Source organism: Tyto alba, unplaced genomic scaffold (assembly GCF_018691265.1).
Source record: "Tyto alba isolate M040663 unplaced genomic scaffold, T.alba_DEE_v4.0 Super-Scaffold_22, whole genome shotgun sequence".
NCBI classification, from domain to species: Eukaryota; Metazoa; Chordata; class Aves; order Strigiformes; family Tytonidae; genus Tyto; species Tyto alba.
Window position 1 is genome coordinate 9,313,176 of NW_024881296.1, and position 13,613 is coordinate 9,326,788.

Consider the following 13,613-nt stretch of genomic DNA (forward strand, 5'->3'; position numbering starts at 1 on the left):
GTATATACTTTAATCATAAGGATCTCGTTGGAATGAATAGCTTTACAGTTGAGATTCAAATTATTATTTGAGATTATTTTGAGATTCGAATTATTATTAGCTTTTGTAGCTAAGTTACAGTCTTCCCTTACTGTAATAAAATTACATAACTTTTCTAGAAGTTTCTGAAGCCTGAAATATTTCTGTATTTCAGAGTACACTATTATTTTACTAGTCATCCTCTGTTTAAAATGTGTTGTGCTGTCATCACACACACACACACACACACACACACACAATAGCATTTTCCTCCGTTCACTTGAGAAATTTCAAGTATCAGTATCTTCATGTTAATGTAATGATGCTTGCATTGTTTGCTTTAGAAAACAATGCTTTATCTGTATTTATTTACTGTGTGATGCTTGTACATCCTTTGTGTTATTCTCTATTAAAAATACTAGCCTTTGGAAAGGAGGCCTTTGAACTTCTAGGCCTTGTACATGCTCATATGCATGCAGATGAAAATAATGTCAGATGTAGGAACAAAATTCAGGACACTGTTCTTTCTAAAGGAGGATGTACCTGTGGGGGACATGAATTTACCTGTTACAGCAGAATCCATAGAGGAAAGCCCAGAAAAGCCCCTTTTCTAGCCACATTTCTTGCATCAGTGGCTTGACATCCAGGGAATCTCCATCATTCTTCATCCTTCTTTGAACATTTGTGTCAATTAATGAGCAAACCTGTGTCAAATTTAGACAGTAGAAAGAAAAAATGACAAAATGGTCATATTTTTTGAGTGGGGAGGAGGGACAAAAGGAAAAAGACATGTATTTAGTAGGTTTTATTCCTACACATAGAAATAGGGTTGAAAAGACAAATTTAAAGATTGATTTTTGCATGAATTCATCTTAAACTAGATTGTCTGAGATTTCACCTGCTGAGAAAAAAATAATCTAGGAGACACAAAGATTTAGTCATAACTATGTTACAGAATTATTCACAATGAGTTAAAATCTTAAATTAATTGAAATGAAATTTGCATTTGAATGAGGGGGATTTATGTCTGATGGCTGTTTGTCTTTGGGAGCAAAATATATAGACCTTTGCTTAAATCTCACTTAAGTTTATCACCCCTGATGTATTTTCAGTTAGACTATATAGGATCCTTTTGCTTTTCAGAGATATGCAAGTGACTTTTTCCTTAAATTCTTTCATTACTTTCAGTATCTTGTTAATGTCAACTTCTTCATATCAAATGCTTGTATAATTCCAGTGTTTTGCACATTTGTCATTCAGATCTCTGTAGATACAGCCCATGGTTACACTCCTCGAGCAATTGACATGAGCAATGTCACCCTCTCCAGAGACTTACATGTAAGTTAGAAACACTTAGTATGCCTACCTTTTTTTAACATTTTTTTTTCTTTTCTGCTATCTTATTTTAAACAAATTTGGTGACTTATGCTACTTTCTTTGATATGCTTTGATTTTCGTTTGCTGTTGAGAGTTTATTTTGTCTTTTTCATCCTTGCTCTTTGATCCTCTGATGCTCTGTTGCTTTATGTTGATGATTCATTTCTCCACCATCTTCCTAAAACATTTTGCCATTGCTTGTTTTTCTAAAATGAAGAAGTAAGAATCAGGAATTGTTGTTACAACAAATGTTACGAGAATAGAGAATGGAGAAGTTGGGGGTACGATTTTCGATTTTGACAGATCTATCAGTAGAATGCTGTTATTTGGAACAGTATTTTTTAGCTGATAAATTATGTTTCTGTCTTTAGAAGATTAGGGGTTTTGTCATGGTGTTTGATGGAGTATGATGCTAGCTTTTCCAGTCTACTAATTTACTGTGAGCATGGTTACAATATTATGTAGACATACACTAGATAGTTTTAAAGTAGTTAGCATGAGTGTTTGTACCAGACTAGTGATGACAATATGGTGTTCAAAGCTGGCTACAAAAAACTCCTGAAACACAGAGTTAAGTTTGCCCATACTGAGCTCTGTCATAGTGCAGTGAGACAAGCAGCAGTAGTAAAGTAATTGGCTAACAGTACAGTATATAGTGTACTCTGCCTCTGAGCAAATTCTCACGCTGGTTTTCACCTCCTTGATTCCTAGCTTGTAGTTTCCGGTTTTATATTTCTAACCATTGTGGATACCTGACTAGCTTTACAATAATAAGATTGTTCTGCCAATTAGCTATCATACTCGAGTTAAAACATTCAAGTAGATTGCTGAACATTCCAAAGAGTTAACAAAATTCGTAATAAAGTAACACTACTTCTTTTGTTACACTCTTATCTTAAACTGATACTACAGCTTCATTATGGCATCATGTAACATTTGTATAGACTAAGCTTAGTCAAAAGACTGTGCAGACTTTGTTTAATGCTCATGAGACAACTCCTGATGTGAACAACATCATAGTATTAAGATGCAGTAAGCGAAACACAGAGTAACCGGCCTGTCACAAAACAGAAAAGAAATGGCTTTAGAACTTCTGTTACTCCCTTGTTTATTCTTTTATGCTATGTTGTCTTACATTTGTCATTGGTTTTTATTTTCTTTGTAGTCCTCAGCTATGAAGCATAGCCAGTTGGCTTTATGAATCATTTGTCCATAATTATGAATAGAAGTCTTCTTTGAAATCAGCTTCAAAATCTGTTATTTAAAAGCTAAGCAAATTTAATTAAAATGCAATTTCAGGTATTAGTTGTCCTGATATGTCATCCAAGAAATATCCAAACATATTAGGTATTAATGAGATCCGAGTTTTAAAAATGAACTGTATTGTAATTTTGAACTTTTTGTCAGTGTTCAATATCTTTAAACTTGGAACTCAGGGTTAGATTCTTCAACCTTGTTTTAAATTGCTGGGAAGGTTAGTTGTTTTGAACAAAGTTAGTGGTTGGGTTTTTTTAGCTAGTACATGAGAATCAGTGCTGTTTAATGTTTACATCATCCTCTGCATATACTGTGCCAGCAGAGACCATGACCACGTCTAAAACTGTAAATCTGGGAAATACTTCTCATTTTGGTCTTAAGTGGTCACCTGGTCACATCCTGGCTCCATGAGTAGCTAGGTCTTTCTCTGAGACTATCTTCAGTCATATCACCCTGCTTTCCAAGGAAAGAAAACTCAGACTATACTACATTCTTCCATGGTTATAATCTGGGTTATCGAATGGAGTGTGCATGACCGAAGGCATCTACCATGCAGGAGAGAGATGTGTAAAAATGTGTCCACTGGAGAAAAATTTATGAAACAAATTGTCCCATAGACAAACAAATATGACTGAAAAGTTTCAAGTTGTTATCTGAATTCATGAGTATTCTCCCAGATAAAGAAGTAGGTATTCAGAAATATTGATTACTCAGAACCCTTACTGAAGATGAGAAGAATGTTTCTATAGGTCCATGAAAGAAGTGACAAGTGAAATTTACAGAAAATTACAACACTGTTTACAACTAGAGAGAATACAATCAGGAGGATGGGAGAAGTGGGTTTAATAAGTTGTTTCATGTTGAAATAGAAGTTCCTACTAGTTAGAGATGGGAGAATTAGTCTATGTTTGCTTACTTTGGGTTCTAGCTCCTAGTTCACCAGTCTGAAAGAGTTTATTTCGTAGGAAGAATTTACTTAATTGTTGTGCACACTGGAGGAGAATTCCATTCTGAATAAAAACCTGTGCCTGCATCTATGGAGTTCCTGGTAAAATGGTTGGTGCATTTAACAGTGTGCTCACACAAATGAGTACCCACCTCAACCAGGCTCTATCCATGGTTTCACAGTCAGTCTGCCACAGCCAGCAGGAGCAATTGTGATTCAGTCCTCTGGCTTGCTGTTCGTTTCCCTTACCAGGGCCTTCAGGGGGTTCTTGCTGGCATTGTTTTGAGAATCAAGTCCCTGTCTGACACCACAGTACCCTTTCCAGGCTATAGTCCTCTTTGTGATTCCTCCTTCTTCTTATTAACAATTTTCTCTTCAGCACCAGGTTCCTAATTCCTATACATATACCCATCCTACCCAAATTCTATATCATAATTTTTCAGTAAAAACTCTTGTTTTCAGCGAACCATGACAGTGTAATTGTATTGAACCTCACAGAGAACAGAACTTGTTATTTAATATGAACTGGAAGATTGTTCTTCTTGGGGGGTTAACCACTGCAACACATATCGCTAAGCTCTCCATTTTCCTAAGGCTATGGCTGAGATGATGGCTGAGAACTACCATAACATATGGGCAAAGAAAAAGAAAATGGAGCTTGAAGCAAAAGGTAATATTCACTATAGTAATATTAACTATAGGTATTTACAGTGTTTTTAAGTTCTCTATGATTAGCTTAGGTCATGTATTTGAGAAAACAAACTGAAAAAAACATAGCAAAATTAAATTGACAAAGAGGAAACAACAAAGTGTCTATTTTTAATGAAATATTTTGTGATTTTTAGTGCCTGGAAGTTTGTATAATACTGAGTGTAACAGTTCCTGTTGCAGTATAGCAATTTAAATATATGAAAGGAAGAGAAGTCAAAGCCTTTAAATAAATTTAAGCTACATTAATACATTTCCTTTCTAGCATTAATCTTTCAGACTATTGCCCAGTGGGCTCTGATTTCATCTGAATTACTTCTTTTATTGCAGGTAGATCTAAAAGGGTGTTTAAGAACTATGAACATATCCTGTACCGAATTGACAAGTGGATAAGCCTAGAGCAGATTCTTGATTCCACATAAAAATTGCATGTGCTCCATGATCTCTGCTTATCTAAATGACAAATTTTGTTGTCTATTGTGTAACTTACTGGTTTCTTTCTCTGTGTTGAAATAATTTCTTTATTTGTGTTAAGGCTATTTTTTTTCTGCAGATAACATTATATTTGCACATGGAGGAAACAGTATTTGGAGAAACAGCAAGTTCTCATTTGAAAATGACTGAAGCTAGGGTTTTGTCTTGTCCAAAGGTGTCAAATCTAATTGTATGCACCAAACTTGGCCTTTTTTTTTTTTTTTTTTTTTTAATTTCATGCTTGCTTTTTTTGATTGGTTGTGAGCTTCCAGTGAAGGTACAGTAGTTAAGGTCTTATGAAAAGCAAAGTAACACCTGGAAGTGCCTTTGATAAATCACTATAAATTTCCATGCCTTTAATTATATTTCCCCTTAATACAGCTTTTACTTTAATTTTTATAGCCTTTTTTTAAAAAACTTTCTTCAGGATAAGTTGCCAGAGGATAGGCTAAATCTGGGAGATCGTAGACTACAGGAAGACTAGATATTTAAATGGATCTACTGTATCTGACAGCTTTGAAGGCAGGTTTTTGCCTCTGAGCAGCACATCAATGAGCACAGTGCATAGTATTTGTAGTATTGTGCAAAAGAGTGTAGTACTGAGGTTAGAGACAGTTGAATTGAATGAAGGAGAAGCTTCTGATGGAGAGTTTCTTTCTTGTGAAAAGTGGACATATTTGTCAGCTGTGCAAAACCTGGACCTCAGGACTATGGGGTTTTTCCTCCAGTATATACATATGCTAGTCTTGAAATATTTTTTATACATGTATAAAGAACAGAAGAGTAATGTGAACTTCAGATACAGAATGCTTCTATTTTTCTTTTAAGGCTTTTCACATACACAAATACGTTAGTCACCTGAAAATTACAAGTGTCGTTCCTCTTCACTGAATACTTTGTGTGTATTAGTTGTAACTGAATGATCTATTATAGTCTTAATGACCTCCATAGATAGGGCATGTATGCTGATTATGCTTATATGCATTTTTGCATGTCCGTCTTCAGCTGTAATAAGGTGGAATTAGATCACATTTGTGATAATAGAATAAAACCCAGTCATCCCAATGTTAAAGGTTGTACTTCCTAAAAAACCTAAACCAAAAAAACTCAAAAAACTATTACACTTGCCCACTAGGTTACCATTTTGCATGTACTTACATGGATTCAGGCAGGACAAATGGAAAATTCTATTATGTGTGTCTTACAAAATCACCTAAGGATATGTCTCCAATGTTTTCTAGAGGGGATTTGTTCCTTTTTCTAAATATTATTACTACAGACTTGCTGTAGTGTTGTTTTTCTGAGATAAGTCTGATTATTACCCTTACAATTTCCTGGGGTTTCATAGCAATTATCATAGGAATTTATTGTGTTCTGCTATATGATGGTGATTTTTGAAGGTGAAATCCTAAGATTGTTGCTTTTTATGAAGGTATTTGTATTAATAATAGCAACTTTATTTTCCCTCCAAATTAATTATCCACATTCACTACATCATCTATTTTTAAGCAATACAAATCCAGTTACTCTGTTTACCTCTCTGATTTGGCAGCATTCTTTTGATCAGATTGGGCAGTTGCCTGAACCACATTTATATAAAATGCTCTAAGTTTTTGTCTTTAATTTATTACTGTCAAGTAGAACTGCATCACTTTCATATCTATTTTTAGATATGCATATATCTTGCTAAACTCCATGAACCCTTTTTGCTGTCATGAGAATGTTTAAAAGCAGGATATGTTTATATATTTGTTTATATCTTAGCTTTCTTATGGAATTATGTGCTGTTTTTTGAAATATTTTCAGTTTCATCAAATGAAGGTGTAATTACAATACACGTTTGTTAAGCACTTTTTTCTTTAAGTGTTTTTGCAGTAGGTTCAACATATTTACCTGAAACTTGCAGCAATTGATTATGTTAGAACTATGTTTGTACCACGTCTAAAGTTTCTATCTGAATATTTTTTAGGTTTGTGTAAAGAAACAGAAAAGTGCATTGTTATTATTTCAGACTAGATTTTACTGTTAATGTGCTATGTATTATTATGACAGGGCTTTTACATACCAGGACTTATGATGTCAACAGATAACTCTTTAACTGCTTTTTAATTCTCTTGATGTTCCATAGTAGGAGGAGGCAACCATCCTCTTCTTGTTCCTTATGATACACTCACAGCCAAAGAAAAAGCCAAGGACAGAGAAAAAGCACAGGATATTCTGAAATTTCTACAGATTAATGGATATGTTGTGTCCAGGTAATTTTCTGTTCAGTATTAGTGTCAGAGAAGGTTTCTAATACTCTTCTTTTTTATTTTTTTATTTTTTTTTAATAAAAGTCTATGGTCATCTTCAGGTTTCAGTAAGTGGCAGTAAGGATGACATCCTTTGTAAGGAACACTGTAAGGAAGAAATAGCTTACGGAGTTAGTAGCAGGGTCTCTGGAAGGCACAAGCAGAGTTGTCCAGAATCTCTGTGTCTTTTGCCTCTCATCTCAACATTGCAGCATGCTTTTTCTTTCTGGTATGTCACCATACACCCTACTGTTAGAAAACTTTTTTGTTTTCTATGGGTGAAAGAATTATTAAGTCTTCAGTACAGGTCAGACACAAGCATCTCTCTATAGGAATTTCTAGGGAATTGCTTTGATTTGATAAAACAGACAGTTTTATTTCTAAAATCTACTACTGATTTCTTTCAACTGAGTTAATTTGTAGTGCTATTAAAATATTTTAGAAGTTGAAAGTGATGTTTTTAAAAAGTTTTTTTTTTTTTTTTAAAGAATCCACAGTGTAAATGTAATAATGGTGAATAAATGTAGTATACAACAGAACATTAATAATTTGGAACATATGCTTGCTATTCCTTGCAGAGTAACGTGCATAATTCCTTTGGGTTTTGATATGACGTATTTACGTACTAAGTGCAGTGTGAATAAAATTTTAATTAAATTGGAGGTTCATATGCCTCAATAGTGTGGCTTAGGAAATGTGAGTCACTAGGAAGGGCTGAAAGCATATCTGAGATTTGTATGACTTGAACATTAGTAAGTAAATGAAACAGTCACAGAGATGATTTAAATAATCATTTTGAATTAATTAGCCTAGCACATCTACTTAAAATCTGCCTACTTCCTTTCTTTTATATCACACATGAAATTCAGCCCATTTATAAAGTTCCACAACTAATTCAATATTTCTAGGCAAAATCTTCCAGGGCAGCTGCAATAATTCAATTTACTTCCCTTCAGTGGAGTAGGATGTACAAAGAAGGATGTCAGTCGGCAAAGGTGTCATTTCTCGTCCCCTGTCAAAATGACAAAAGGCTCCTCAGCTGTATTCAAGGCTTCATGTTCCTTTTTGACTAATCCTTTTTATTTCTGTCTAACTTAAACACAAGTGAGAAGTGGCTTTTGGTTTTTGGAGGAGTGGAAGGCTAAGAGGGATAGTAAGAATCATTAACTTGGACACACCCATCATCTAGCAAATAGTCATGCCATAACTATATCCTCCTGTGCTAGTCAAATGCAAGACTTTCTATCAAGTTAAGCTCAATGTACCTGCTGCCTCTGTGACCACTGCACTGTCTAAACAAACAAGCATCTGATTCATGTTTTTCTTTGGTCTGCTTACCATTTGACTTTCTGCCACATTCACCTTGCACACATTTCTTTCCAGTCTTTTGTTTGACAGTGACCATTCTAGTCTAGTGCACTCTCATACACACCGGGTTTAGGGGAGATACAAACACTTGCCCCCTGCCAAGCACAGGGCACTCAGGTGTGTGGCCTGTGACCCATGGTCCCACTCCAGCTGCTGGGGCTGAGCTCCTCGCTTGCCTTACTGACACTGCCCCCTGCCCCCATTAGCAGTTGTTTGGGGCACACAGCATTCCAACCCCTGTGGCTGGCAGCGGGGACTTCCACTTGCTCCAGTTGCAGACACCACAGACCAGGGGTGCCTCACACCCCCCACTGTCTGACTCCAATTGCTAGCTCCAAATGTGCTCACACCAAGTCGCCTGCAGTAGCTGGCACTCTGGGCTCAAAGTTTGTGGGACCCATAAAGACATTCCTAAAAGCCATGGCCTCTCCAACTGCTGCTGATGAGACCCTTGTTCCCTGCTGTTGCTGACACCACAGCCCTGCCTTAGGGGGGGACCCACACTGGTCAAGTCTGACTCCAGTTGCTGGACCAGTAGCCACTCACACTAGTCTTGCCGGTAGCTGGCATTTACTCCTCTCAGCACACACATGGGATAGTGGGTGGTATTACACAGAGAGATAGTAAAGAAGAGATATAATAAGAAGGTGCAGCAGTCTCTAGCTATGAGGTGCAGGGCTCAGTTAGACAACCGTATTGACAGGCCATGGTTTACATGTGACTGGACCCTTTTATACCCCTTTTTGTCTTTTCTCTCCTTTGCTCTTCCTTGATCTTCCTCCCTTGCACATCATTAGTTTGTGCAGTTCCACTGAACTGCCTCAAATATTCCAAGTCCTCAAGTTCTTCATGTCCTCTCCTCTTAGGAGCTGCAAAATGCAGGTGGCCCTCTCCAGAGTTGTGCCTGAAATTTCTTAATGGGCCATTAATTAGTAACTGGAGACTTTTGGTCTCTGGCATTGTCTCCTTTATCCCTTGTCTAACAGGTTTGTGTCTCTATGTGTTCTTGTTTATGCTTTCCCTTTTATTACCCCCTTTTGCATTGAGAAGGTCCTTGATTGGATAATCTCAATGAAGCGGACACTATTGTACCCTTACAAGTATCAGCTGACATAGCTGGTTTAGTTCCAGAATCCCTTCTTCTGAAACTGCACCCTACCATCAGCAATGTTCTAATTTAAAACAGAAATATGCACTGTACAGGCAGTTATATTCCACAGGTCTACTTTTTAACTTGCAAAATAGCTGAGTACGAATGTCCTTGGTGCATTAGTGCCTGACAGTGGGGCGACTGACTCCCTTGCTGGTTAAGCATATCTTCTTCATGTGCTGTCATTAAAGTCCTGATCCTGCAGAATCAAGGCTTATGTCATTGTCAACTTGCTGCTAGCAGGCATCAGCCCACATTATGGAACCACTCTGCAGATTTGTACTTGTTGAAAGAAGATACACCTTTCATATCAGACTAGTAACTATGATGGAACACACTGGAAAAGGTGAACTGCAATTCCATCATTTTGTTTTGGTTTTCCCCTGATTTTTCACAAATGCTACATATCTAGTCAAAGGTCTTCCATTACAAATAGACTTCTGGGGAGAAGTCATGATGAGAGAGACTAGATTTGCTTCTGGTTTGATTGTTTAAATCAAGGTATTTTGGCGGTTTCTAAATTCCCTCACCCAAGAATTAATCCCTGGAGAGAAATACAAGACAGCAATGCCTTACGAGTAAGAGAAAGAAATTACAATGATACTGGATTAATCTGATTAACTAGTCTAATCTTTGTTACTTGCTATTTGGGAAATCTGAGTTGTGTCTTAACAAATTGCACAAAACCTAATTACGTTTAAGAGTACTATTTACTTCAAACACAGAACAATTATTATGTTAATAAGCTGTTAATCATTAATAGAGAAAATGGTGTCAGACTACATGGAGAGGTAAGACTGCTTTGAGTCCTGTATATATGAAAATTTACTTGCTTCTTTTTACAGAGGACTTAAGGACCTGGAGTTGGACACACCTTCCATTGAGAAACGCTTTGCTTACAGTTTTCTTCAGCAACTTATAAGATATGTAGATGAAGCCCATCAGTACATTCTGGAGTTTGGTATAGTACTCCTCATGCATTTTATTAAAAATTATTAACTAAGATGTTTGATATTATAAAAACAACTAGAAAATTTTTAAAAAATGACACATTCTTGGACTAGGAGTTTTTCTTCTAGTTTCCTATAGTTAATGAAGATGATGAATTTTGGAAAGTTATGTAGTTCACATATTCATTCCAGTTTCCCATGTTCATTCATAAGGTGAAGAGTGTTCAGCCAAAATTTGTAATGACTTTCATTATTGAATAATGAAAATTAGCTGCCTCCTTGCATTTATGCACAAATTGATAATCTTTCACATATGCACAATAATATTTGCTATTCACATGTAATCCCTTTTTCAGAGGCCAAATTAAACCAGTCATTTGTACCATTCTGAAATATTCTTTGGAGGAGAAAGTTGAGTAGATAAACCTCTTTAAGAAACTCCCACAGTGGGAATGTTCTTTCACAAACACCCAGCCTGAGTTTTGTCAACAGTGCTATGAGGGAAAGGATTTAACTAGATCTGCTTTTGTTAAAAATCAAAACAATAAAACTTCGGTGACCCAAGCCAGCTTCTTACATGAGCAGTAAAACCCAAAAAGCATGTGTGACCATGGGAGTTACAATGCCACATAGTGTATACCATGCGTCATGTCTAGGCATAGATGCTGTAATTGACAGTATTAATGTCAGGAATAACAGGGAGACTGAATAAATCAACATTCATCCAAAAGTCTGTCTAGTTTTAAAGTGCAAATTATCAAATTTGTGAACTACTGTATGTCTTGGTTACTTACAGTAGCAAAAGTCTGGCCTTGATAACTCATTGGATTGCTTCTGAATGATAATCAGGCACTAGTAGCAGAATAACTACTCAACCCCTAGAAACACTGGTGGAGAAAAATACTATTTATTTCTCTCAATGGATTAGTGAAAAGAAGGTAATAAATAAAGGATACATAGTCTGGGAGCTGTACCAGATTATGTCTGTAAAGAGTATTTGATTTTTATAGTAATGGGGGAAATGAAGTGATTTTAGTTTCAACTGGGTTGTTCTAGCCTTTAATTTTGTTCTTTAGACAAAGTCCACAAATAAATAGTAAAAACTAGGTAGTTCTGTTTCTTCTGGGAATGACTGGATAAAGGTTTTCCCATTAGAATCTGAGTTCAGACTTCCAAATTGTCACCAATAACTAGAAAAATACAAACATAGGACCAGATGTTCATCGCACAAAAATACCCATATCTGTTTGGACTATGAGATGTCTACACTTCTGTGAAGATTTGGACAATTATTCTTTACACATTTTATTTGCTGTAACTTTTCTTCTCAGGAGGGAGTCATAAAATGCCACTTTAACTAATGTGTGTACTCTTTGTGGTATGTTAAATCTACATCTAAAGATGACTGGTATTATTTTTTTATAGTGTATGCCTTCTAAGAAAAATGCAGAGTAGATTGTAATTAGGATATATATCAGGGAGCTTAATTTTCTTCTCTCTGCAGATGGTGGCAGCAGAAGCAAAGGAGATCACTTCCCATACGAACAAGAAATCAAGTTTTTTGCCAAAGTACAGTATATTTTTGCATATTCTTTGTCAGCTTAGTAAGTAGTTGAAGCGAGAAAGTATTTGCTAGTGAACAAGATTATTGTTGTTATAGTTGCACTTTTCTGTTTTAAATTCATTACTTTATGAATTAAAAACAATAGTAATAAAAAGAGCTTGAAAATACTGTTGAATGAAATATAGATGTGAAAAAAATACAGGAGTATATTCTTACTGTCATTATTTCTTGCTCCATGATATGCAACTACTCATATGACATTATTCATAACTTCCCTACATTTTCTGTTTACTGGCTTAGTGTAATTCTGAAGATTTTTCCCCTTTACAGTCTTCAGGCAGATAAATGTGAGCAATAGTTATTGAAATTAACAGAGCTCTGTATCTCCGTCACCTTCCTTATTTCTTTCCTCGTTTTAAAACCATGCTGATGTCTCCATCACAGACTCACAGAATGGCTGAGGTTGGCAGGGCCCTCTGGAGGTCAGCTAGTCTAACTTCACTGCTCAAGCAGGCTACCCAGGACCATGTCCAGGCAGCTATTGATTGTTTCCAAGGGTGGAGACTCCACAACCTCTGTAGGCAACCCGTGCCAGTGCTCAGTCACCCTCACAGTAAAAAAGTGTTTCATGATGGTCTGAGGGAATTTCCTGTGTTTCAGTTTGTGCCCATTGCCTCTGGTCCTGTCATGGGGCACAACTGAAAAGATCCTGGCTTCATCTTCTTTACACCCTCCCTTGGGATATCTATGCACATTGATGAGATCCTCCCTGAGCCTTCTCTTCTCCAGGCTGGAGTCCCAGCTCCATCATTTGAAAGATCCTCTAGTTCCTTCACCACCTTTGTAGCCTTTCACTGGGCTCTCTCCAATATGTCAATGTTTCTTTCGTACTGGGGAGCCCAGAACCAGTACATCAGATGTGGCCTCACCAGTGATGAATAGGGAGGAAGAATCACCTCCCTGGACCTGCTGACAATGCTCTGTCTAATGCAACTCAGGATGTTGTTGGCTGCCTTTGTAGTGAGGGTGCATTGTTGGCTCATGGTCAGTTTGATGTCCAGTAAGACCCCCTGGTTCTTCTCTGCAAAGCTGTTTTCCAGTTGGTCAGCCCTCTGTGTGTACTGGTACCTGGGGTTATTCCTCCCCAGATTCAGGACTTTGTAATTCCCCTTGCTGAAAGTCAGGAGATTCCCATCAGCCCAATTCTCCATTTTGTGTCAAGGTTTTACACATTATAAATTAAGAAAATCTACTAACGCCTTTCACACATAAAAGCTGGTATGGTGTTTGCGTATTCAAAGTGCCTTCTGAATTCATTGGTGAATAAGCAAAGACAGCTGTTTGCAACATTTTCTAACCCTGATATCCTTGCAGTAAATTGTAATCTCAGTACCTTAAAATACTTCCATGTGGAACTATTTGCCAAGTTCATTGACTCAGAAGCTAGCATTCCACCTTCTTTTGAACGATGCTCCAAAAAGGATGCAATTTCAGGTTTTCATATTGGCTG

General features: G+C 36.7%; 1 protein-coding gene across 7 annotated transcripts in view; it reads left to right on the plus strand.

Moving 5' to 3' along the window:
* RYR2 (ryanodine receptor 2) overlaps positions 1 to 13,613 on the plus strand; it is a 430,624-nt gene that overhangs the window by 314,438 nt on the left and 102,573 nt on the right. For 4 of the 7 annotated variants that reach the window (XM_033008863.2, XM_042795831.1, XM_042795834.1 and 1 more), the window contains 5 exons: positions 1,279 to 1,356; positions 4,193 to 4,268; positions 6,909 to 7,035; positions 10,435 to 10,550; positions 12,044 to 12,108. In XM_033008863.2, coding sequence (XP_032864754.2) covers positions 1,279 to 1,356; positions 4,193 to 4,268; positions 6,909 to 7,035; positions 10,435 to 10,550; positions 12,044 to 12,108 — 462 coding nt within the window. The remainder of the gene's footprint in view (positions 1 to 1,278; positions 1,357 to 4,192; positions 4,269 to 6,908; positions 7,036 to 10,434; positions 10,551 to 12,043; positions 12,109 to 13,613) is intronic. The other 3 variants (XM_042795832.1, XM_042795835.1, XM_042795837.1) reach the window with 1 other exon arrangement.